Here is a 26,194-nt window from a genome sequence, read left to right on the forward strand (position 1 = left end):
TGTGTTATCTCTGAACCCAAAGGACAGCTATATATTCTGACTCATCATATTAGTTTAATCAAATTTGGTAAAATAAATTCTGGAATGATTTTTTTTTCCACAAATGATTTCACTGACAGAAAAGGAAGCCAATGAATTAGTTGTCACAAGACTCAGCACACATTCTCTCTATTTATTTGGTGTTATGTATGTTAAGACCTCTTTAATGCTTGTCCCTGGCCATCCTATTGAACACACTGACATTTCAGACAGGTGGGCAAAGAGGCCCAGGCAGCTAAGGCTTGTGTTTTTTGTTTAATTGCTGTTCATGCATCATTTTGGCAAACGTATTTTTCATAGGTTTCTTCCCCTTTATATAATCTAGATTTTTAAATTTTTTGTTACAAACAGATGCATCTAGTGCCCCTGTAATGCAGGGCTTTCATTCCTGCAGAGTCTTGAGTTGTTGGAAAAGGTTTCATAATTCTTCCATCATGTTCTAGCCAAAATATGACAGAGAAAATCTGAATTGTGGCGCAACTGCGTGTACATTTTTTTCTTTCTCCAAATTGAGCTCTTGTAGCATGTAACAAAAATTTTCATTCATTCATTCAATCATATTTATTGAGCGCTTACTGTGTGCAGAGCACTGTACTAAGCTCTTGGGAAGTACAAGTTGGCAACATATAGAGACAGTCCCTACCCAACAGTGGGCTCACATGATGGCTATAACCTCTGGGACTCAAAATATCCTGTCCCTAGCCAAATATCCTAGTTCACAGTGCTTCAAAGATATTTTCACCGTGGCCTAGTGGATAGAGCATGGGCCTGGGGGTCAGAAGGACCTGGATTCTAATCCCACCTCTTCCACTTGTCTGCTGTGTGACCTAGGGCAAGTCACTTCATTTCTCTGTGCCTTAGTTACCTTGTCTGTAAAATGGGGATTAAGACTGTGAACCTGAGCCCTATGTGGGACATGAACTATGTGTATCTATCCCAGCACTTAGTACAGTGCCTGGTACACAGTAAGCACTTAAATACCATAAAAAAAGAAGACTAGGTTTAATGATTAAACTGCCCCCTGGGAAAAGACTGCTCATTTCCAGGAGGTCCTCTCTCCTAGCATACTCTTGAACATCTTGTGCTCTCAGAAGAATTCACCTGAACTCTAAAGGAGCAGGATTGCTATCTAAAGCAATTTATTGCCTCCAAAACCAGAACCATGTACATCTTGAATTATAGGGCTGCTGCCTTATAAACCCAACCTCCTCATCTTCCCATTCAAACCTTCTTCTCCCCGCTACTTTCACACTACTGTTGACAGTGCTACCATTCTTCCTGTCCAATACCGCAACCTTAGCATTATTCTTGACTCATCTTGCTCCTTCAGCCTACATATTTAGTCAGACACCAGGTCATGTCAGTTCTATAGTCAAAGCATCTTTAGGATCCACCCCTACCAGCCTCTGCCCTCTCCGATCCATATTTCACTCTGCTGCCAGAATATTTTTTTCTGAAAAATCTTTCTGCACTTGTCTCCCACTCCTCAAAATCCACTAATGGTTAGTTATCTACCTCCAAATCAAACAGAAACTACTCACCTCCATCTTTAAAGCACATAATCAGCGCTCCCCCTCCTACCTTACCTTGCTGATCTCCTATTACAACCCCGCATACGCACTATGCTCCTCTTACACCAACCTACACACTGTATCTTGATCTGGTCTATCTCGTTGCCTACCCTTTGCTCACATCCTCTCTCTGACCTGTCATCCTCTCCCTGTTCATATCTGACATACCACTACTCTCTCCATCTTCAAAGCTCTATTAAGCCTGGGAGTCAGTAAGCCTTCCCTGACTAATTGCTTATTTCCCCACTCTAGTCTGAAGCAGCGTGGTTTAGAGGCAAGAGCCAGGGCTTGGGAGTCAGAGGTCACGAGTTCTAATTCTGACTGCCACTTGTCAGCTGTGTGACTTTGGGCAAGTCACTTAACTTCTGTGTGCCTCAGTTACCTCATCTGTAAAATGGGGATTAAGACTGTGAGCCCCACTTGGGACTATCTGATAACTTTGTATCTACCCCAGTGCTTACCACATAGTAAGCACTTAACAAATGCCATCATCATCCCCTCTGAACTGTCTGTGTACCTGTGCCCATATCCCCTAAGCATTTTGATTCTCACCCCACCCCTACAAAATGTATGTATATATCCTTAAACTCCATGTTTCCTCTATCTATAATTTATTTTAATATGTTTTCCACATTAGATTATAAGCTCCTTGAGAGCAAGATCCTAGCCAGACTCTCCCTCGATCACTTGCTAAGAAGATTACAGACCAGACAATCCTGAAGTTGCAGTGTGGCTTCAGACCATGACTGGCTCAGCAAACATGATCTTTGCTGCAGGTCAGGTGTAGGAGAAGTGCAGGGAAGAGCAGCATAGCCTCCACACAGTTTTCCAAGGCCTGACCGAAGCAGTTGAAAAGATCAGCAGGTCTAGAATCTGGAAACTACTAAGCAAATTCGGCTGCCCTGAACAGTACATCAGGATTCTGAGACTGCTTCGTGACCGAGTGGATAATAGCGTCAGAGCTGAGCCATTCTCCACTGCCAATGGAGTAAAGCAGAAATGTGTAGTGGGCCTCGGACTGTTCAGCTTTTTCTTTGTTGTAGGCTCTAATCTTGTGGGGCAAGGATCATGACAATCAACTCTACTGTATAGCACTTTCCCAAGTGCTCTACCCACAGAAATACTCAATAAATGTCATTGATTGATTACATGCTAAACCAGGAGAAAAAATACCTTACATAGCTTGTGAAACGCACAACTCTAAGTGCAGGACAAGTTAAGCCACTCTATCAAAAGCAGCTAAACAAATCAACTGCAAATTCACGTATTCTTGTTTCTTCTTTATTAGGGCATACCTGGTACCTTGGGAATGTCTGGGCCAAAAGGAGAAAAGGGAGACAGAGTTATCCCCAGAATAAAAGGTACGTATAAGTTCAGCTGTTTCTGTAACTCTATGAAAGTAGCTACCTGTACCTGTCAATCAACTCTATGATATTAATTAAAATGATCAAACAACCAGCCCCACAAACTGTACCTCTACACTTTCAAACAGCCAAAATGTGAGTTGAAAAGAACCTGCTTAATTTTTCAGTCAAGCATCCCTAAGCTTTTACAGCACTTGGCCTTTCCCCAGACCTGAGGTATAGGGTTTGTGATCACTGCCAACCCCTGTCAACAAAACATCCTTTTCCATAATGTAGCATCTCTAAATACTGTACAAAACTGCGTGGCCTAGTGCATAGAGCATGGTCCTGGGAGTCAGAAGGACCTGAGTTCTAATCCCATCTCTGCCTCTTGTCTGCTGTGTGACCTTGGATAAATCACTTCACTTCTCTGTGCCTCAGTTACCTCATCTGTAAAATGGGTATTGAAATTGTGAGCTCCATCTGGGAGAGGGACAGTGTCCAACCCAATTACCTTTTATCTACTCCAGGGCTTATTACAGGGTCTGACATGTAGTAAACACTTAACAAATACCAAAATTATCATTGTTATTATTATTATTATTAGGATAGCTCACCCCTAGTCAGCCACCAAAAATGAGTTGATCATAAAGAATATCCCTATCTATTTTACTGATGCACAAGAATATTGGAAGTCTTTTGGGAACTCCAGAGTTTCCATTGAACACAACACAGGTTGTCACAGCTTACTTCAGAAAGATCAGCTCACTGTGCCTCTTCTGTCAAACTCCTTTGTTTCGGTTTGCTCCCATCACATCTCTTGTAACATTATTATCATCATCATCATTGTTATATTTGTTAAAACTTTACTGTGTTTCAAGCACTGTTCTAAATGCTGGAGAAGATACAAGTCAATTAATTCACACACATCCCCTGTCCCATATGGGCTTGCAAATGAGGAAACTGAGGCTCAGAGAATTTAAATGAGTTGCCTTAGGTCACACGACAGGTAGAGTTGGGGTTGGAATCCAGGTCTTCTGACTCCCAAGCCCTTACTCTTCCCACTAGGCCAAGCTGTAACCTCTCTCTTTGGCCTTATGGTTACATTGTACAATATTGTTATATTGTACTCTCCCAAGTGCTTAGTACAGTGCTCTACACAGACCAAGTGCTCAATAAATACTAATGATTGACTCTGCTGCAGCAATCCCCATCAATTATGAGCATCCTTTGGTTACAGAACAATTAATACTAAATATTTGGGAAGATTTGAATGTACAGTAGTGCTAAGTGTTTAATCTTGAAAATAATTTTATGATAAAATTATAATGATATGCTCAGTAAGCAAGTATCATGATTCAAAATAGAGCTAGAGGATTGGAAAGCCCATTTCTTTTTCCTAATTCCATTTACATCAGAAAAGGGGTGATAGAGGAAGCAAAAAAATATGATCTGCAAACTCTGAATATCATATATAATGAGAACTAAAAGGAAAAACATAGATGCTTTTTGAAAGGACTACTCTGAAACAGCCAATATTTGGTGACATAGGCTATCCTTTATGTAAAACAAAGCTGCCTGCACAAAGAAATCCTGCACATCACTAAACCAAATATTTCTTTAATGAAAACAGCCCGGTAAATAGGCTCAAAAATTCTCAGTTTTCTCCTCCCACCTTTTAGAGTTGCTGCTTCTCTCCAAGTTGTGGAAAGGGGAGAGGGCTACATAGAAACTTGGCCAGCCGAGCACAAAAATGGGACTTCCTACTCCCTTTGACTTAAAGCATGCCATCACAAAGGTTTGCACTGTCTCTTTACCCAACTACCCCTTTTTTTAAAAAAGTAATAATTGTAAATTAAGAAATGTGGCCTAGTGGACAAAGCATGGACATGACAGTCAGAAGCACCTGTTTCTTTTTTTTTTTTGTGGTATTTGTTAAGCACTTACTACGTGCCAGATATTGTTCTAAACACCAGGGTAGATATAAGATAATTGGGTTGGACACAGTCTCTGTCTCTTAAAGAGCTCACAGTCTTCATCCCCATTTTACAGGTGAGGGAACTGAGGCACAGAGAAACTAAGTGACTTGCTCAAGGTCACACAGCAAACAAGTGGTGGAGCCAGATTTTAGAACTCACGACCTTCTGACTTCCAAGCCCATGCTCTATCTACTAGGGCATGCTGCTTCTCATAGACTGGGTTCTAATCCCGGCACCGCCACTTGTCTGCTGCATGATCTTGGGCAAGTCAATTCACTTCTCCGTGTCTCTAATATGTCAACTGAAAAATAGAGATTAAGATTCTAAGCCCCAGGTGCGACATGGACTATGTCCAATGTAGTTAACTTGTATCTAATCCAGTGCTTAGTATAGTGACTGCACTTAGTAAGCTCTTAACATATACCATTAAAAAAAATTCTGCTTTAGTATCCTTTCATGAACTGGGGAGAAAATATCTATGGATGGTGCAGGTATTATCTTGACACAGGATTCCCTCAGCTAGAATCAGGGTTGCCAGAAAAATAAATGTTTATTGGACATGCCACTGTAACATCCACTCATTGAACTTTCAACATCCCTCTGCCATTATTATCAGGAAGAAAAGGAGAAAGAGGCTCCCAAGGACTGCCTGGATTTCCAGGACTTCAAGGACAACCAGGGCAGGATGGAATTGAAGGACCAGTAGGATTACCTGGATTGCCAGTGAGTATAAGTCTCCTCCTGCTGCTTCATTAGATGGGAATGAACAAGTGCTACTGAAGCTGGAATTTTACTTCTGAGTCTTGAAAGTCTTTAAAGCTGTTTGGGTATGCTAACATTAGTAAAACAAAATGTAAAATTCGATGAATCATTTCAACACTTCTAGGGGGATCGAGGAGGAGCAGTTCCAGGTGCTAAGGGATTTCCTGGACACCAAGGAGCCCCTGGGAAGACTGGACCTAGGGGTCCTTCGGGTTTGGGGTTTCCTGGACGACAGGGCATGAGAGGCATCCCAGGAGACCGAGGCACTGTTGGTGACAGGGGACCACCTGGTGCAAAGGGCCAGAAAGGTAATTTCATATGTTTTCCTGATACATGGAAGGCTAAATCATTAAAAAAAAAGATACCGAATCCCTATTCCTATGATAAAGGGTACAATAGTGTCAGAAGAGACTATGTGATAATTTGTACTCACTCTCATAAATGCCACGCTTTGTTTGAAAAAATCTTCACAACTATGTTACTATAGACGTATGGATTCCTTCATGATCCTTAAAAAATGATGATGATGGGAGTGGGACTTTGGCCTTTGAAACTCCCCTCCTGTGGATGCAGCCTGGCCCCTGGCTAAAATGCCATAATTATTAAAAATGCCATTTGGAGTTACTGCCATGATCTCTGAAAGACTAAAGTAGCCTCTTCCTTTCCCTACTTAAAAAACCTGAGACAATTTTAAATGTGACTTCAACATCTGTTTTAAGTTCAGTTTCCAAATATTGTTTTCCTAAGTCCATAAGACATTATATCATATTCTGTTTGTCTTCCTATTTGAAGATGGCACTATTTATAATGAGATCTGTCACTTTGTGGGGGTGGTTGAAATGACCTCCATTCCACACTGTGTGCATGGAAAAAGTGTCTGTTTCTCTCTGATTGCTTCATTTTGTATTCTTATTCTTGTCTTATGCCGTCGAGTCATTTCCGACCCATAGTGATACCGTGGACACATCTCTCCTAGAATGCCCCCCTCTCCATCTGTAGTCATTCTGGTAGTGTGTCCATAGAGCTTTCTTGGTAAAAATACAGAAGTGGTTTACCATTGCCACCTTCCGCACAGTAAACTAGAGTCTCCACACTTGACTTTCTCCCATGCCGCTGCTGCCCAGCATGGGTGAATTTTGACTTGTAGCAGATTGCCTTCCGCTCGCTAGCCACTGCCCAAACTAGGAATGGAATGGGTATGTATGCATCTGCTTGGCTCTTCCTCCCTTAGCCAAGACTGGTTAGAGGCCTGGAAACTCTCCAGGTGTGACCCTGAGAGGGGATATTCTCATTACTCTGGTTGAAAATATTTTTACATCTGTTTGTCCCATCATTATAAGGTCCTTGTAGGCAGGAAACATGTGAGTCCGTTGTGGGCAGGGATTGTCTCTCTCTATTGCTGTACTGTACTTTCAAAGGACTTAGTAATAATAATAATGATAATAATAATGATGGTATTTGTTAAGTGCTTACTATGTGCAAAGCACTATTCTAAGCACTGGGGGATACAAGGTGTTAAGATTGTCCCACATGGGGCTCACAGTTTTAATCCCCAGGTAACTGAGGCACAGAGAAGTTAAGTGGCTTTCCCAAGGTCACACAGCTGACAAGTGGTGGAGCTGGGATTTGAACCCATGACCTCTGACTCCCAAGCCTGGGCTCTTTTGACTGAGCCACGATGATCTGCACACAGAAAACGTTCAATAAATATGATTGAATGAATGAATAAATGAATGTCATGAGAAACAGGGTTGCCTAATGGATAGAGTGAGGGTCTGGGAGTTGGAAAGACCTGGATTCTAATCCTGACTCTGCCACTTGTCTGCTGTGTGACCCTGGGCAAGTCACTTCATTTCTCTGTGCATCAGTTACCTCATCTGTTATTGGGGATTAAGACAGAGAGCCCTATGCAGGACAGGGACTGTGTCCAACCCAATTTGCTTGTATCCACCCCAGCACTTAGTAGCCCTGGCACACAGTCAGTGCTTAAAAATACCCCAATTATTAATTATTATCATTGTCTTTCTGTTGTTCTTACCTAAGTGTATAGTCTAGTGCAATGCATCCAGTCTATGACTTCTTAAATTCTATTTCTACTACTGCCAGAATGCTCCGGTGACAATTATTTCAATGCTAGTGAAATGGCTATGTTCCAGGACATTGTTGTTTGTGATCCTATGTGCTTTCTGTCATTGAGAAAGGCTCATAGGTGATGCGATAAAACTGTTAAAGAAGCCAGATGTGTCTTCTGTGGTAGGTCCAGGTCTCACAGACTGGAAATTACTATCCCTTTATACATACAGTAAAATAGTGGAAAAAGTAATAAAAGGTCAGATTCTTAACCTGCATGCATCTGTGAAAAAATTCCTTTACATAAAAAAATGGAACTTCATAATTAAGATTCTATTAAGGCCTTATATGACTCTTCAGGCCACCATAGTTGAAGAGTAGTCAATAATGAATAGGGAAAAAAAATACATTGAGTGACGAATGCCATCTTCATAAAAAATAATGTGATTGTCTTCAATGTGTGTAATGCTGCTCTGAAATTTGGGGAGTATAGAAAGAAAAATTAAAGACATTTCATTAGACTGTAAACTCTTTGCAGTCAGGACCATACTTTATATTTCTATCGTAGAACCCAAGAGTCTAGTACAGAGTGCCTAGATCAGTGAATATTGAGCTTGATGAATCCCTGCTGACAATTGAGATGGGGAAGGCAAACATAAGAACAGTGAATAATTGATGAGCATGTTAATGAGTAGTTAATGATAACATGTCAATATTTAACAAGGGCTGCTGGACAGTCTCCAGAAGCACTCTGATTTCCCCTTGGGCCCGTAAATAGAGAAGCGAACAGAATCAACCCAGTGATGTAAAGGTTGTGCATCGTTCATCCTTCAACAGTCCTCCATGCCTCAGTGGGTGGGGATTTGGGGCTGGATTGGCATGGGTTCCTGAGATGAAGGTGGGCCTGAAGTTTTCGGACCCTCAAGCAGCCTACCCCTAGATGTTGTCGGCTCAGGCAAGAGTCCTTCCTTTACCCTCCTCTCGGCTGGTAATGCAAGGGTCAGGGCTTCAGCACCTTGACGGCCAACGGCCCGGTGCTGCTGATGGGAATGGGACTTCGGCCTTTGAAACCCCCCTCCTGTGGATGCAGCCAGGCCCCTGGCTAAAATACCATAGTTATTAAAAATGTCACTCGGAGTTACTGCCATAATCTCTGAAAGACTAAAGAAGCCTTTTCCTTTCCCTACTTAGAAAGCCTGAGACAATTTCAAATGTGCGTTCAACATCTGTTTTAAGTTCAATTTCCAAATATTGTTTTCCTAAGTCCATTAGACATTGTATCATATTTTAATTGGGCTCACTACGATATTTCATCCAGAATTTAAAGCGGTGCTAGCAAGAAATTAAGCCATTAACCTTCCAGTGTCAAAAAGAGAGCAATTTAAATCAAATTTAACATTCATGAAAATTGAACAATGCTAAAATGCAACTTTTTTAGCCCTGAGATTCCTATGCATGCTATTTGGGAGTGGATACTAGTAGGGCTTGAATAGTTTGGTCTCTTGGGTTCAATCAGGTTAATATGAGTAACTGGGAACCACCAGTGTCAGGTAATTTACTTTCTTTATTCCCCAGAACATTTCCTGGCTGCACAATTCAAATCATACCACATTATTCCAATCTACCACATCATTTTTAAGGATCATGAAGGAATCCATATAATGATGGTATTTGGTAAGCGCTTACTATGTGCGAAGCACTGTTCTAAGAACTGTGGGGATACAAGGTGATGGGTTGTCCCACATGGGGCTCACAGTCTTAATCCCCGTTTTATGGATGAGGGAACTGAGGCACAGAGAAGTTAAGTGACTTACCCAAAGTCACACAGCTGACAATTGGCGGAGCTGGAATTTGAACCCATGACCTCTTACTCCAAAGCCTGTGCTCTTTCCACTGAGCCATGCTGCTTCAATATGTCTATGTCTATAGTAACGTAGTTGTGAAGATTTCTTTCATATCCTTTACAGTGATGCAGTTGGTGTGAAACATTTACCACCCCTAGCTCACTTTTCTTCTCCTTCCCATCCTATACCCCCCTGAAATCTGCACATGTTTTCGTGGCGGCATCTATAAGAATTACATAAATGTCAGAGATTTAATACACAGGCCACTTAATCTGCAGATCCTCTTTGAGTAGGAAATGTATTTTTCCTTTCGGTGACACACTACAAATAGAAAAAAAAAAATTGATCAAATTGAAATAACTTCCAAGACATCCAGGGACAGATCCGTTAACTCTTCGGACATTTCTGTTTTGTTTCTCTTCAGGTGACACATTTCCTTGTGCCTCAGATTTTCCTGGAAATCCAGGCCCACCAGGATTTCAAGGTCCTCCAGGTATATGTTTGCCTACTGAGAAATGAGTGTGAAATGTTTTCCAGTTGTAAATGTAGCTCCAGGAAATGGGCAAGCTATTCCACGGGTTGGGGTAAGTTGATGTCTCTGACGGCATCATGGAGTGTCATTCTGACTGATTCTTTTCCTACACATCAATTTTGCAGTAACACTGTGGGACAAAGTTTGAGGAGCACTGTGGCCTTGTGGATAGACCACAGGCCTGGAGACAGAGGAACTGGGTTCTAATACCGACTCTGCCACTTCCCTGATCTGTGTCCTTGAGCAAGTCATTTAACTTCTATATGCCTCAATTACCTCTTCCGTAAAATGGGGATTCAATGCCTGTTCTTCCCTTATTTAAACTGTGATCCCCATGTGGATCACATGTGCCCTTAGAACTGTGCTTGACACACAGTAAATTCTTAACAAATACAATAATAATGCTATGTTGCATTATACGTTGCAGAGAACCAAGGTTATCAACCTGCACTGGCAAAAGTTATTGGCCTGAATTCTACTCTCACATAGACACTAACTTATAATTACTATTAACCCCATAGGTAAAAGTTGTATTTTCTTATACTTTTCAAGTAAAAGCTAACTTTCTACTTTCCATATGATTTGGGAAAGCAAATCTTCAAACATGAGATCTTGGCTGTATTCACTTCTCTGTGCCTTATTTACCTCATCTGTAAAATGGAGATTAAGGCTGTGAGCCCCACGTGGGACAACCTGATCACCTTGTATCCCCTTCAATGCTTAGAACAGTGCTTCGCACAAAGTAAGTGCTTAACAAATGCCATAATTATTATTATTTATTACCATATTTATTAGACTCTAATGTTTTTCTAGGACCAAAGCCTTAAAATGTTCTTGTGGCCACCTATGTGTGTGCATAAAAAATGGTGTGACCTTGATTGAGCTTCCTGACTCTAGGGTCACCGTTCAGTACATGAAGCTCTCTTTCACAATCATTTCTCCTAGGAGTAAACTTAAACTTAAACTTAAACCAATATTCCAGAAGATGATTCCTGGGGTGAGCATTCAATTAACCCAGGGTTTGGAATTGGGGTTCCTTGCAGATGGCCCTTTTTCAGAAGTTTTTTTTTTAAATGGTATTTGTTAAGCACTTACTCTGTGCCAGGCACTGTACTAAGTATGGGGATAGATGCAAGCTAATCAGGTTGGACATAGTCCATGTCCCATATGGGGCTCACAGAATTAATCCTCATTTTACAGATTAGATGACTAAGGCACAGAGAAATGAAGTGACTTGCCCAAGGTCACACAGCTGATAAATTGTGGAGCCAGGATTAGAACCTAAGTCCTTCTGACTTCCATGCCTGTGCTCTATCTCCTGGAGCGTGCATTTGAAGTGTTTAGGAAAAAATTGTTTTAATGATCAAGTGCATCTGATAGCCTGGGGCATTTTACAATCAGCAAGAGAGCAACCTATTTGAACTCAGACTGTCTTAGAACTGTTATATGTGGTGGGACTCTCAATGTTTAATCAATCCATCAGTCAATTGCATTTATTGAGTGCTTACTATGTGCAGAGAACTGTACTAAATGCTTGGGAGAGTACAATACAACAGAATTATCAAACATGTTGCCTGACCATAACAGGTTTACTTAGTTTGCACTCAATGTTGTGGTGGGAGACAATTTCCCCAGCCAAGTTAATATATTGCAGATACCATTAGGAACTCTGTGGATGTACTAAAACTCTGCATCTTCTAGACTCCCAGAATTTAGCTCAATGTGTAACAGTGAATACAGAAAAAAATACCTTCACGCTACCTGCTTTGACCTCATATTTCTTTTTAGAGACATACTTAATGACAATATTATTGCATTGTTGCTGCTATTATTTAGGCCCAAAGGGAATTCAAGGACCCCCAGGTCCAGCTGGACCCCATGGTTTTGACGGGGCCAAAGGCCAAAGAGGCAAGCCAGGAATTTCCAAACTGCCAGGACCAGCCGGTAAATGGAAAGCTGTTTTTGTCTTTTGGAATAAATCAACTGAAACTGTCAAATCTGTCAAAGTCATTTCAACATCTACAAATGTTACCAAGATTATTTTTCTTCAGCATCCTAGATATTGGCTTCTAGTACCTCCTAACCTAGCCTAAAAATTAAAATGCAACCAGGGTAGCTGTAATTCCAATCAAGAATATTACAACTAATACAAGTTTTCCTTGCCAACCACTGGAGGAATTAGGTTCCTGAATGTCCCTGCAGATGGCAAAAAGCAAAGCCTTATGAAATAAAGGAAATTAATGACTGCCCAGCTTCCATTCCACTGAATGAAATTTAAGAACGTTTGTGGAGGGAAAAAGCATTTCAAGCCTGTTTCAAGTCAGCCATGATCTCACTTGCTCCCTCCAGTACTCAGTTAAAATTGAGCATGGGTACTCGAAACTCCAGCTGCAAAAACCATAGTTGGAAGAGAAACCAACATACCCAGTCACTTTTCAGTCTGTTGAATGGGAGATACTGCAGAAATTTCAGTTTTCACTTACCCAAAAACCAAGACTTCCAACTTGCGTGACCCCAAAATGTAGCAGAGAAGAGCACTGCTTAGTGAGGCATCCAAAGTCTTGGAAAGTTGCTGTATTTTTGGAGAAACTTAATTAACTCCCAGTAGTAGGATTAAATCTGTAAATGATTTTTTTTTTCTTTTTTTTTTTTTTGGTTCTATAGGCTTTCCTGGTGACAATGGAGATCCAGGTTTTGAAGGTGAAAAAGGATCCTCACCAGATGGTCCTCAGGGTTTTCCCGGCTCACCTGGTATCAATGGGCAAAAAGGTATGCCAGGTGATCCTGCTTATGGCCACCCAGGACTTCCAGGAATTAAAGGTTCTGCAGGATTTCCCGGGCCTAAAGGACTTAGAGGTGACCCGGGATATCCTGGATCTCCAGGTATGAACTTTTAGTTGTTTCTTTAACCTATAGGGTCGTGAAGCACTATAACGAGTTATAATCATCCAAGCACTTCATGGCTTAGTGGAAAGAGCATGGGCTTGGGAGTCAGAGGTCATGGGTTCTAATCCAGGCTCTGCCACTTGTCTGCTCTCTGACCTTGGGCAAGTCACTTCACTTCTCTGTGCCTCAGTTGCCTCATCTGTAAAATGGGGATTAAGGCTGTGAGCCCACGTGGGACAACCTGATTACCTTGTATCTAGAACACTGCTTAGAACAGTGCTTGGCACATAGTAAGTGCTTAACAAATACCATCATTATTATTATTATTATTGTTATTATTATATCCCACCTTGTCCTGGATCATTTTCCTAAAAAAATGGTCAGTCCACATCTCCCCATTCCTTAGAAACTTCCTATGGTTGCTCATCCACCTCTGCATCAGAAAGAAACTCCTTACAATTGGCTTCAAAACACAGTCAGCTCAGTCTCTCCTATCTTACCTTGTTGATTTCTTACTATAATCCAGCCCGCTCGCTTCACTCTCTGACAACCTATTTTCTGTAACTTGATCTCATCTATGTCGCTGTCTACCCCATGCCTACATCCTCCCTCTGGCCTGGAACTCCCTTTCCCTTCATAAATGACAGACCACCATTCTCCCCATCATCAGAGCCTTATTAAAATCACACCTGCTCCAAGAGGCTTACCCTAACACCTCATCTCCTCTACTCCCCTTCCCTTCTGCATCACCTTCATCCTTTAAGCACCTGATATTCACCCCACTCTCAGCCCTACAGCACTTCTATACATATCCATAATTTATATTTTAATGTCTGTCTTCCCCTGAAGATCATAAGCTCCTTGTGGGCAGGGAGTATGTCTACCAACTCTTTTGTATTATATCCTCCCGAGGACATGGTACAGTGCTCTGCACACAGTAGGCACTCAATAAATACCATGGATTAATTGACTGATAGATCTCTGTGACATTTCACATTACTTTTAGAGAACGTTTGTCCCATATTTTGTACGGGGGGCATCTTCAGATGGCAGGTTACAGCTGGTTGTAGAGGACCGTTTGGAGCAGAGATGCTTCTGCCCCATATCATGTGGGGCCAATCAGGGCACAGCTGAAATGCTTCAACCCAAAACTCCTCAGAGTGTATTACTTGTCCTATATCAGAATGCAACCATCAGCACAGCTAGTTTTCATCAATCGGAACCACTCTGGAAACAAGAAGGACCTTCGGACTGCTTCTCCTATGTTGTTCCATACAAAATAGTTCCTGTGAGTCCTCCCCTATAACATCCAGGAAATTTGCTTTCACCATTCCCTCACTTGAGATATTTGGATCCTGGGGGATTTGGGAAATTACTAGGACATTGCTTAGTGGAAAGATCACAGGCTTGGAAGACAGAGGACCTAGGTTCTAATCCTAGCTCCACCACTGCCTGCTGGGTGACCTGGGGCAAGCCACTTAATTTGTCTGTGCTTCACTTTCCTCATCAGCAAATGGGAATTCAATATCTGTTCTCCCTCTTACTTAGACTGTGAGCTGCATGCGGCATGGGGACTATGTCCAAACTGATTATCTTAAATTTATCCCAATTCTTAGTACAATGTTTGGCACGTAGAAAGCGCTTAGCAAATACCATATTATTATTATTAGAGGTCTCTCAGTCAATTTCCACCCCAAAGCTGTAGCATGATCTTCCCAAGGTAAAGTGTTCACACAGACAAATTTTAGACACCCCTCCCCATAAAGAAGAGATACAAAAAACTAACAAAAATACAGAAATATTGAAATCAGATTTCTACTGTCCCAACAGTAGCATCAGCAACAACACTTCTCTTTGCTTGGCTGCTTGCTCAACCTAGTCTTTTTCATTTCAGCCTGACTGCCCAATGCTCGCTACAACACTTTACTATGTTGGATTATACTCTCCTAAATTCTGAGAACAATGCTCTGCACATAGTAAGCGCTCAACAAATACCACTGATTGATTGATCCATTTCATTGCAATGTATTCTTAGCAAGATGGGATCAGAGCAACCTGGATAGAAAAGGCCAACAAAATTGTATATCTCATTGTGGGCCCTTAAGCAGTGTGGCCTAGTGGATAAAGCATGGTCTAGGGAGTCAGAATGACCTAGGTTCTAACCCCACCTCTGCCACTTATCTGCTGTTTGACCTTGGGCAAATCATTTTCCTTGTTGTGCCTCAGTTCCCTCATCTATAAAATGGGGATGAAGAGACTCATGAGGGACAAGGACTCTGTCCAACCTGATTACCTCAGCACGTAGAACAGTGCTTGACACATAGTATGATCTTAACAAATCCCGACTCCATCATCATCTTATTAGTTGAATGTTCGATTAAGGGATTGATCTTTAGTCAGGATTGCTCACTGGTGTTTTCATCTTGCCATGTAATGAAAAACTCTTTAATTTTTTCCAGGAGAGGCTGGTACCCCAGGACTTCCAGGAACCAAAGGATTTAAAGGCCAAAAAGGGCATAATGGACCTCCGGGTTCTCCAGGTCCACCTGGACACTTATGTGAGAAAGGCTCACCTGGGTTGCCAGGACAACCAGGGCTCCCTGGGCCACAAGGTAATCCAGGTAAGCAATGTCCCATTGGTCTCCTTTGCCTAAAAGCACCCAGCAGGGACCTAGCAAGAATGGCACCAGTAGGTACGACTTTTCTGGCTAACTGGCAGCCAAAGGAATAGCGATGTGTTGGGGCATCCTTGTTTAACCTATTTCTTTGCCTCACTGCCTCTTCCAACTTCCTATATTAAAGCCCATTCCAGGAGACTGAAATTAGCAGGGCACCAACCCGGAAATGGGAACAGTGATCCGCACTAAGAACATTGGCTAAGAAAGGGTTTAAAAGGCTATTTTACACCACTTAAAAAATTCTCCCTCAGCCCACATTAATCAAAAAGGTGGCTAATGGATTAACCTACTCCTTAAGCAAACAGTCTTTTGCCATAAAATAAGTAATTTGTCTAATTTAGAGCCATTTATTAATCAGCCTTACCTTACAACTAAGAACCCAAATCAAATGCTAAGAATTAAGCTTATGGTAACTGACTAGGTAAAGAGCAGGCATGTATTCAAAAATGGCATTATTTATGAGATTTTTACATACATGGATGGGCTTCTTTCCTTACCTGAGAGGCAGCGTGACCTGGGGGATAGAGCATGGGCCCAGGAGTCAGAAGGATCTGGGTTCTAATCTCAGCTCCACCACAAGTCTACTGTTTGACCTTGAGCAGGTCATTAAACTTCTCCAATCCTCAATTACTGCATCTGTAAAAGGGGATTAAGACTGTAAGCCCCATGTCGGGCATGGACTGTGTCCAGCCCAATTGGCATGTATCTACCACAGCGCTTAGTACAGTGCCCGGCACACAGTAAGTGCTTTTCAAGTGCCATTATTGTTATTATTATTATTTGTCCTTCTACCTGTGACACTTTTTTTTTCCAAGATTGTGAGCCCCTGAGTGGACAGGACTTGTGCCTTATCATCATTCTGAATCTTTCCCTGATGCTTAGTATAGGGCTCTGCACACAGACCTCAATGAATGCAAACAATAATGAAAAGTGAAACAGCATAGCTGATTTGAAGATATAGTAGAGCCCAGTTTCAAACAGTTGGGAAATAGACCAATCTGATGTGCAGCTACCAAGAGAGGGGCTGTTCTCCTTGAGGAAAGGTTTTGGAAGATAGAGATTCTGAGAGACAGGTTCATGTCCCTTAATCTTGTCTATCCTACTGCCAACCCCTGCCCACCTCTTTTCTCTGGCCTGAAACTCCCTCCCCTTTCATATATGACAGACCACCATTCTGCCACTTTTAAAGCCCTACTAAAATCACATTTCCAAGAGGCCTTTGCCAACTAATCCCTCATTTCCCCTGCGTGCCCTTCTGCATCACCTAGGTATTTGAGCATCACAGAACTTTTGTACATATCCATAATGCATTTAAATGTCTGCCTCCTCTAGACTCCTTGTGGGCAGCGAACCTAACAGCTAGTGTAGTGTACTTTCCCAAGTGCTTATTCCAGTGCATAGCACACAGTAACTGCTCAGTAAATACCATTGATTTATTGACTGATGAACAGAAGCCGGCTCTGAATGCAACAAACTGCATTAGCACAGCAGTGAAGTATCTTAACATGTTTTAGAGAATTTCATTCACCAGTCCCATTTGAATGCCTGCCTTGGGTCTCACCATTGGCAGACTCCTTTCAAAAAGGAATAGCTATAAATACACACCTTCCCCATTCCTCCCTCCAGCCCTGTAAACAGACTGCTTAGCATCTGGGAGAGAGAAGTACATAGGCCAATTTCAAGTAAGCAACATTATGCCCTCCAGAGAAATAAAAACACACCAGTAGGCAGGCAGTAGAATCACTGGTAATTCTTTATCTTCCCACTCTATATCGGATAAATGGAAACAAGAAACTCCACAGATGGGGAAATATCATGGAATGACATTCTCCCTGGTAAGCAATGACTCAGTCGCTGGTATTTATTGAGCACTTACTGTGTGCAGAGTATTGTAGTAAGCCCCTGGGAGGGCACAAAAAGCAGAGTTGATAGATGTGTTCTCTGCCCATGAGGAGCTTACAATCTACAGAGTGGACGGGTAAAGACCAGTGATTATCCCCATTACACATGACTAAGGAGTGTCTTATGCCTTTACGGTGGCTCTTAGTAAGGCAGAATTAAAGCATAACTTTATACTTTTTCTCCCATTACTGTTCATCAATCTATAAATCAATGGTATTTATTGAGCACTTACTGCAGTTTGCATCCATTTAATAATAATAATAATAACGGCATTTATTAAGCGCTTACTATGTGCAAAGCACTGTTCTAAGTGCTGGGGAGCTTACAAGGTGATCAGGTTGTCCCATGGGGGGCTCACACTCTTAATCCCCATTTTACAGAAGAGGCAACTGAGGCACAGAGAAGTTAAGTGACTTGCCCAAAGTTAAAATACAAATGAAAATTGTCCATTGGATTCTAATGGATCAGATGTAGGATCCTGAAGTTAAATCAAGTCTGGAGTGAGGAGGAATAGAATTGGAAATAGCAAATTCTCAAAGAAGCTAAGCAAAGTAGTTAAATAGAGAATTTGCAGAATAAAGAATAATTAGATCTCTAAGCTGCTATCTTTTTACTTTAGAAAATAAGATATTTTCATTGAATGCCTCACACCATATGTTTCTTCTATAATGTCTAGATATGTTGAGCTAAATGCCATAAAAGGGAAGACTGAGATTCACTGTCCATAGAGAGGAAACATTCTGACCATCTTAAATTTGGCCGCCTGGGTTAATGATGCTACACTTTAAAAATTCCCTTTTCTGCTTCTATAGACTGATTTATTCTCTATCCCATTACAATTGTCGAATTGAAGAAATACAGCTCTGTTGGTCTGAGGAAGGACTGAAAAAGCCATTTCCTTCTTTTAGCATATTTGCCAACTATGCATTCTATAGTCCACATGGGTAGAGAGTCAGCGTGGCCAAGTGCAAGTTGAGAGTGAGGGGCAGACAGGGGATTACAAACTCAGATTACAAAACACAAATTCAGAGAAAAGAGAAGAGAAAACAGGAAAAAAGAAAATACAAATGACATGGAGCCTAATGCCAAAGAGCTAGGGGATGCCCCCTAACTGTAGGAACCCCTTAAGTCTCAGTTCTGAGTCTCTTATTTTCCATCTGCACTGAGTTGGAGAACTCATTAGCTTCCATGGCTTCAACTGCCATCTCTATGGAGATGATTCCCAAATCTCCATCATCCGCCCTGATCTTTCTCCTTTGCTGCAGCCTTGTATCTCCTCCTGACTTCAGGACATTCTACTGGGGTGTCCTGCCAATACCTGTCTTCCCCTCTAGACTGCAAGCTCACTGTGGGCAGGGACCATGTCTACCAACTCTATTATCCTAAGCACTTAGTATAATGCTCTGCGCACAATAAGCACTCAATAAATATGACTAATTGATTGATGGGTTTATAGGAAGTAGGGTGTTGGGAACTAGCAAGGAAGATTTGTTGAAGTAGTGGGAATTTTAGGGGGGGCTTTGCATATGGAAATAATTAGGGGCCCTCTGCCTGGGCTCAGTGGCCCTGTTCACATTGAGCTCTATCTAACCTCCAACGATAATGCAATTCCATTTTGACTTGATGTCAGAAGTGGGATGACTACTCAGAAGGGCAGCAACCTGTCACTAACCTGCCACTTGTCTGCTGTGTGACCTTGGGCAAGTCATTTCACTTCTCTAGACCTCAATTCCTTCATCTGTAAAATGGGGATCGAAACTGTGAGCCCCACGTGGGACAGGGACTGTTCCCAACCCAATTTGCTTGTATCCACCCCCCAGTGCCTGGCATATAGTAAATGCTTAACAAATACCATAATTATTATTATCACTTTTAGATCACAATTCACTTTACCAGAGCAATGGGGCCAGATAGTAAGTCTTCTTCATGCTGTGTCAGCACTTCTGACTTAGGTCTGTGTCTAAGCCCAGTGTACTCCATGGGCAATAATGAACTATGTTAGCAAGTTTACGCCAGCCTCAGTTACTGACTCATAACCTCCTCACTGTGCCTCGTTCTCACCTGTCCCGCCGTCGACCCACATCCTTCCTCTGGCCTGGAATGCCCTCCCTCCACACATCCTCCAAACTTGCTCTCTTCTTCCCTTTAAAGCACTACTAAGAGCTCACCTCCTCCAGGAGGCCTTCCCAGACTGAGCCCCCTTTTTCCTCTCTGCCTCCCCATCCTCCCCTCCCTACCTCCTTCCCCTCCCCACATCCCTTGTATATATTTGTACAGATTTATTACTCTATTTATTTTACTTGTACTTATTTATTATTCTATTTATTTTATTAATGATGTGCATATAGCTATAATTCTATTTATTCTGATGATTTTGACAGCTGTCTACATGTTTTGTTTTGTTATCTGTCTCCCCCTTCTAGACTGTGAGCCCGTTGTTGGGTAGGGACCAACTATATGTTGCCAACTTGTACTTTCCATGCACGTAGTACAGTACTCTGTACACAGTAAGCGCTAAATAAATATGATTGAATGAATGGAGGGAACAGAGAGGCCTGCCCTCCCTGCCCCCTCTTCAGGAGACACTTAGCTGGTCCCCCTGGGGAGAATTTGATTAAATAAAAAAATGGGTTTTTTTTGTCCTGCCCCGTGTCTTCCCCTGAGTCATTTTATACTTAGCTTCAGAAATAATTCATACCTCTGTGAATCTAGGTACCTTTTTGCTTTAGCAACTGAAAAGCTGCTGCCTTCATCAGCTGAAAATGTCCTGTCCTTGAGAGTGTGTAGTGACTACTCCCATTTATCTGCATTAAAGTTGATCAATAAAAGCTATCGAGTATTTTCAGTAGTGTCCAGTGCCTAGCCTTGACTGGGCCCTGTTTTAATTTGGGACTTCAACTATGGTTTGCTAGAGTTTCATTGGTCACAAATGAATGATTAACATGGGCTCAGTAAAAAAAAAATCTAAGGAAAAATGGCAATATCTTGAATATTGTTTTTTCTTCAGGTTACCCTGGCTTGAAAGGCCAGCAAGGAGATGTGGGTCCCCCTGGACCAGCTGGAATGAAGGGTCTTCCAGGAGCCCCAGGATTGAATGGATCATCTGGTCCCCCAGGACCACCAGGAAATCGAGGGCATTTGGGGGATGACGGGTTACCTGGATTTCAGGGCCCAAAGGGTATGTTTTATTTTTAGCCCACATTTTTGCACCCAGAGTTATAAAATGAGTGTGAAATCCAGTGTTGAAAGCAAGTTGCCATTCTTATTTTAATTTTCATTTAGAGTCAAGGACTGTTTTGCTCAGCTTCTTCTCTTATTCACTTTCTCTCACATCAACAGTGTAACATCAGAGAGGGAACAATGCAGAATGATGAAACCAAAGCATCAGGGACACTTATAGTGATGTGTGAAGTGATATGCTGATGAGCAAGGAGGAAGGAATTTCTGTGGGTAGCCCCGAGTCCCTCTTCCTTGTGACCTGCCCAATCCCACCCCTTGCTCTGAGACTGGGAAGTTTGAGTTTGAGGGTGTGAGCTACAGGGAACCTGGGTGGAAAAGGGAAAGGGAAGGATTATCAGGCTTGTGTCCAATGGAAGAAGACCTTCATGTCTAAGATCCACTTTTTGGTCTGTCCTACCTTGATTAGATCTTGAGATAAGGAAAGGAGGTGTCACAAATGAAAAGGGAGAGCTATCCAGCCTTTTTTTCATATCTGGTGATCAACATCTCTACTTCTGCAGTGTTCTTGATTTCTCCCATTTCCCTCCGATTTTGTCATGAGTGGCATTCCAGATAGTCTAGTCTAATCTAGACAGCTGCTGCCATATTCCTAAATTTTTAAGAGGTCTGTCAGGGCTCTGAGCAGAGGTCTTTGTTCTAGCTCTGCCTTAGCCAGATGAAAACTGGGCAGAGGACAACCTTATGCAAAGCCAAACACATCCCAGTTTCATCAATGGGCTTAAACAAGGACATTCATGGTGTTATTCTCCATCTTGATTGGTTTTATTGATTTTCCTTAGGTTTTAACTCTACATCTCTCAAAAAATGAGAGACATAAAAACTTTTCAAATCTCTCAAAGTACGTTCCTTACTGATGTGTTGGTTTTTTTCCACCATGGTGTCCTTCCAGGTGCCCAAGGACTGCCAGGTATCCCAGGCTTTCCAGGCGAGCAAGGGAAGAAAGGGCAAGCAGGACACCCTGGGAGAAAGGGTGAACGGGGAGGAGATGGTCATCCTGGCCACCCAGGAGACAAAGGGGACTGGGGACCTAAAGGTAAACCGTTTCAGGAACACGTATACTTTTCTGGTTACTTTCCTGGCTTAGTTTATGTTCTATTGAAACGGTCTACTTTGTCATTTGGCTACCTCCACTATGCACTTTGATTTTCATTTCATTTCCTGTCTTTTCCTTAATTATCTTGCTGTAAATCTAGAATCAGTAGGAGAACCAGATGGGCCTTATCATATACATTCAGATGGTATTCAGGAATCATTAGTTTAACATAATGGTCTAATTTTATCCTAATGTTGGGATATTGCTACTCAATTCCTACAAAACTAGACATTTATACTAAATTCCTATTCCTATTTGTATATTTTGAAATGCTTCTCTGTTTTATTTGTTTCCCCTAATGTATTAGGTAAGAATTCCTTAAACTACAAGAGGACAAAAGGAATCAGGCATTAAACACGCTGTGATTGATTCTGTTTTACTCTAGCTGTGAAAATGAACTTGAGCTAATGTGTTAGGGTACCTCTCCCATCTTCTCCAAAATGAGGCACCGAGCCAAAAAGGGATTTAACATATTCCCCCTCAATTTTCCACCCCCTTTTTGTGTGTCCTTCATAGAAACCTATGCTTTGGGGAGAACTTGGTGTCTATTTGCCACATACACATGCCTGTGTCCACTTAGCCTAATACCAGAGAGCAAGGCTAAAATAGAGGGTGGACCAAAGAAGGAAGATGCCAAGTGAAACTTTAAAACAATTGAATCAGCAAAAATTATTTTTGTACATGAACACTATTTGGAAGTCTTCCATAATTGGTAAAGAAACAAATACATCTCTCCAACCTGATCTTTCACCTGCTCTCAGCTTCATATTACTTTCTGAATTTGGCATGTTTCCATCTGTCAGCACCTTAAAATTAGTAGGTCTAGAACTTAAATCACATTCTCTCTTAAACACTCTCCTCTTTCAAACTTTCTCTCCACTGTCAGCCAAATGACCAACCTATCTGCCCCCAGAACATGCAACCTCGCTGTTCTCTACGAATATGGGTGGCAAAGAAACAAGAGCATCCATCGGTTTCTAAGATACTGTCGTGGTTTCTTCTATATTTAACACATCTGCCTCATTTTCCATCTTATAAACCACTATCCTGGTGTAATCAGTAATAGCATCTTCATTGTTACCTTTGCCTTCAGAGTCAGCCCTTTGCAGATTTTATTATTTGCAGCTGCTCAAATTATTCTGAAATGCTGGTTAGTGCACATCATTATCCCTCCTCCAACCTTCCAATGGTTCCTCATTGTCTCATAAGAAACAAAAGCTCCTAAAAGTGGATTTCAAGGCTCTCCACCAGCCAGCTCCCAAATGATTCCCTGTTACCCCTTTATTCTCCAGTTCATTCTCCCACCTCTCCTGAACAAATCTCCTAACTGTCCCTCATTCTTCACTTTGCTTCCTCTGAGCAGGTATTGAATGTCTATATTGTCTATATCTGTTGAGTATAAAGCACTGTTCTAAGGACTTTGGAGAGTGCAACAAGAGCAAGACATAAATTCCTATCCCTCAAGAAGCTCACAGTCTAATTGGGGAATACTGACAAAAAATATTTACAAATTGTGTAGAGCAGGAAAAAGAACAGGGATATAACAGGAAGCATATATGTGGATGAACTATCTGAATAAATTATGGAATATACAAATAAAAATACAAATAAATGTGCATCCTCATATATGCTGAGGGTAGGGATAAAATACATTAAGTGCTAAGGGTAGCTGTTGGGTTGACATGATTAGGGTGTGGTTTGGCAAAGCTGTTGGAGGAAAGGAAATGGCAGGACAGCCAGATGCAGGAGAGCCTAAAGCAAAGTATAGGAAGGAAGAAGATTCATTCAGAGGAGCTGTATTATAAGTGAGAAAGGAGAGTAGCTGTCAGTGAGGGAATGAGCATGGGCTGGGGTGTCAGAGGACCTGGATTCTAATTGCAGTTCTGCCACTTGTCTGCTGTGTTATGTTGGGTAAGTCACTTAACTTCTCTGTGTATCAGCTACCTCAACTGTAAAATGGGGATTGAGACTGTGAGCCCACATTGGACATGGACTGTGTCCAAACTGATTAGCTTAATCCCCTAATGATTAGCGCACTAATCCCCTAATAATTAGCGCACCCTCCGCCTCCTCCGCCGCTAATCTCCTCACCGTACCTCGTTCTCGCCTGTCCCGCCATCGACCCCCGGCCCACGTCATCCCCTGGGCCTGGAATGCCCTCCCTCTGCCCCTCCGCCAAGCTAGCTCTCTTCCTCCCTTCAAGGCCCTGCTGAGAGCTCACCTCCTCCAGGAGGCCTTCCCAGACTGAGCCCCTTCCTTCCTCTCCCCCTCGTCCCCCTCTCCATCCCCCCATCTTACCTCCTTCCCTTCTCCACAGCACCTGTATATATGTATATATGGTTGTACATATTTATTACTCTATTTATTTATTTTACTTGTACATATCTATCCTATTTATTTTATTTTGTTGGTATGTTTGGTTTTGTTCTCTGTCTCCCCCTTTTAGACTGTGAGCCCACTGTTGGGTAGGGACTGTCTCTATGTGTTGCCAATTTGTACTTCCCAAGCGCTTAGTACAGTGCTCTGCACATAGTAAGCACTCAATAAATATGATTGATGATGATGATGATGATTAGCTTGTATCTACGTCAGCACTTATTACACTGCCTAACACGTAGTAAGCACTTAAATACCATAAAAAAGATAATGTTTTCCTGCTGGTAGATTGTTTTGATTTGTTACTTTTAAAGGTGAAAAAGGACTTCCTGGAGATGAAGGTAGTATTTCTGTGATTTCCAGAAAGGGAGAAAAAGGAGAATTAGGTCCGCCTGGAGAATTTGGAGTCCCAGGAGAAAGAGGTAAGGAAGCTGAATTTGTTTTTTAAAACTAGAGACACAACATATTAGAGTATTATAAACTGCTTTAAAACATCCTGCCAAAGAGGCAGATTATCCCAATTTACCCAGCACACTGCATGCACTTAATATTATTTCAACTACTACTATTATCACTATAACATAGCAGAGGACCCCTTCCCTTTGACTCTAGAACCTAGGGATTCCTCAGGTGGGAAGGCTGACTTTATAACACTCTCCTTCTCTTCCCTCAGTGTTCTAATGCATTCAAAGTTTTCTCAGGGCTTGCACAACAGATTGGTGCTGTTTATGCAATGACCCATTAATCAGATGGAATCCTTCAAGATGATCCAATAAATGAGCAGTTTTATCAGTTCTGATGGATTGTCTTCATAGTTTAAATCACAAAGCAACCAGATCTTACATCCAGGGGGTGGCAGTGGAGAAGAGGGCAGCGGGACTTCGAGGGGCCCCAGGTAGCCTCTCTCCGCAGTCAGTTGAAAATGGGGTGGGTGGAGGAAGAGTGGGTGGGGAAAAGAATTTATGAATATGTTCTTCTCCTATTTTCAATTATGTACATATTAGTAGAAAACTAACCTCATTTTGATTATGTCTTTCATATCTCTTCTGGGTCCCTTACTCTGAAGTTAACACTTGTGGTGGGGGCGAGGGAGATGGAATCTTTGGCACATGGTTCCTCCTGCGTGGTTTGTGGGGAGAGGGAGTGGACCTGGGGCTGAAGCTCGCCTAATGAACTCCCAAAACCTAAGCAACTAGTAGTAGAAATAATAGTATTTTCTAAGCGCATACTGTGTGCCAAGCACTGAATTAAGCCCTGGGAAAGCCTTTACAAGTGGGAATGATCCTTAGAGGGGCTCATAAACTATCCATTGAAGACTTTCAGAATGCAGGGTTTGGGATAAACTCTTCAGATTTAAATATCTTTAGGCGATAAAGGGTCTTCTGGACTCCAAGGGGAAGAAGGATTAACAGGAAGAGATGGACTTCCAGGATTTCAGAAAGGTCATCCTGGTCCAAGTGGCCAGCCTGGATTTCCAGGACCACCTGGCTTCCCAGGCTCTCCGGGCTCAAGAGGAGTATTTGGTTTCCCTGGACTACCAGGTGATCCGGTGAGTTATACTGTTTGGTGGAAAGTAGCCCATCAATTCCTTGGACTTCAGAATCACTAAAAACACACAAAAAAACCCTCGAGAAGGCATATACAAAAACAGAATAAATGGATTGGAATAAACTAAGTCTGAATTAAGGGGAAGTATTGCCTACAAATGTCTTCCAATGACTAGTGTTTTGCACTTAGCATGAGGCGACAAAAGTGAGAGATACATAGCATATAAAGCATGCAAAATATTTACTATACCTAGTAAGAACCCAATAAGTTCCAATGATTGATTAAAGAAAACAATGATGGTTTTGAGTATGTAAAGCCAGCATGTAGGTGT

The 26,194-nt window shown here is 41.9% G+C and overlaps 1 protein-coding gene and 1 non-coding gene across 2 annotated transcripts in view; one reads left to right on the top strand and one right to left on the bottom strand.

Moving 5' to 3' along the window:
* The window catches only part of COL4A4 (collagen type IV alpha 4 chain), a 123,571-nt gene that overhangs the window by 54,261 nt on the left and 43,116 nt on the right, over positions 1 to 26,194 (top strand). Inside the window, exons 23-33 of the mRNA XM_038749161.1 lie at positions 2,899 to 2,971; positions 5,549 to 5,655; positions 5,819 to 6,002; positions 10,033 to 10,101; positions 11,977 to 12,084; positions 12,805 to 13,023; positions 15,486 to 15,647; positions 20,614 to 20,784; positions 21,736 to 21,879; positions 24,630 to 24,737; positions 25,683 to 25,864. Of these exons, the coding sequence (XP_038605089.1) occupies positions 2,899 to 2,971; positions 5,549 to 5,655; positions 5,819 to 6,002; positions 10,033 to 10,101; positions 11,977 to 12,084; positions 12,805 to 13,023; positions 15,486 to 15,647; positions 20,614 to 20,784; positions 21,736 to 21,879; positions 24,630 to 24,737; positions 25,683 to 25,864 (1,527 nt within the window). The remainder of the gene's footprint in view (positions 1 to 2,898; positions 2,972 to 5,548; positions 5,656 to 5,818; positions 6,003 to 10,032; positions 10,102 to 11,976; positions 12,085 to 12,804; positions 13,024 to 15,485; positions 15,648 to 20,613; positions 20,785 to 21,735; positions 21,880 to 24,629; positions 24,738 to 25,682; positions 25,865 to 26,194) is intronic.
* On the bottom strand, positions 6,834 to 6,976 carry LOC119931156. The gene has a single exon (XR_005452013.1). It is a non-coding gene; the product is annotated as a small nucleolar RNA SNORA7 (small nucleolar RNA).

Source organism: Tachyglossus aculeatus, chromosome 7 (assembly GCF_015852505.1).
Source record: "Tachyglossus aculeatus isolate mTacAcu1 chromosome 7, mTacAcu1.pri, whole genome shotgun sequence".
Lineage (NCBI taxonomy): Eukaryota > Metazoa > Chordata > Mammalia > Monotremata > Tachyglossidae > Tachyglossus > Tachyglossus aculeatus.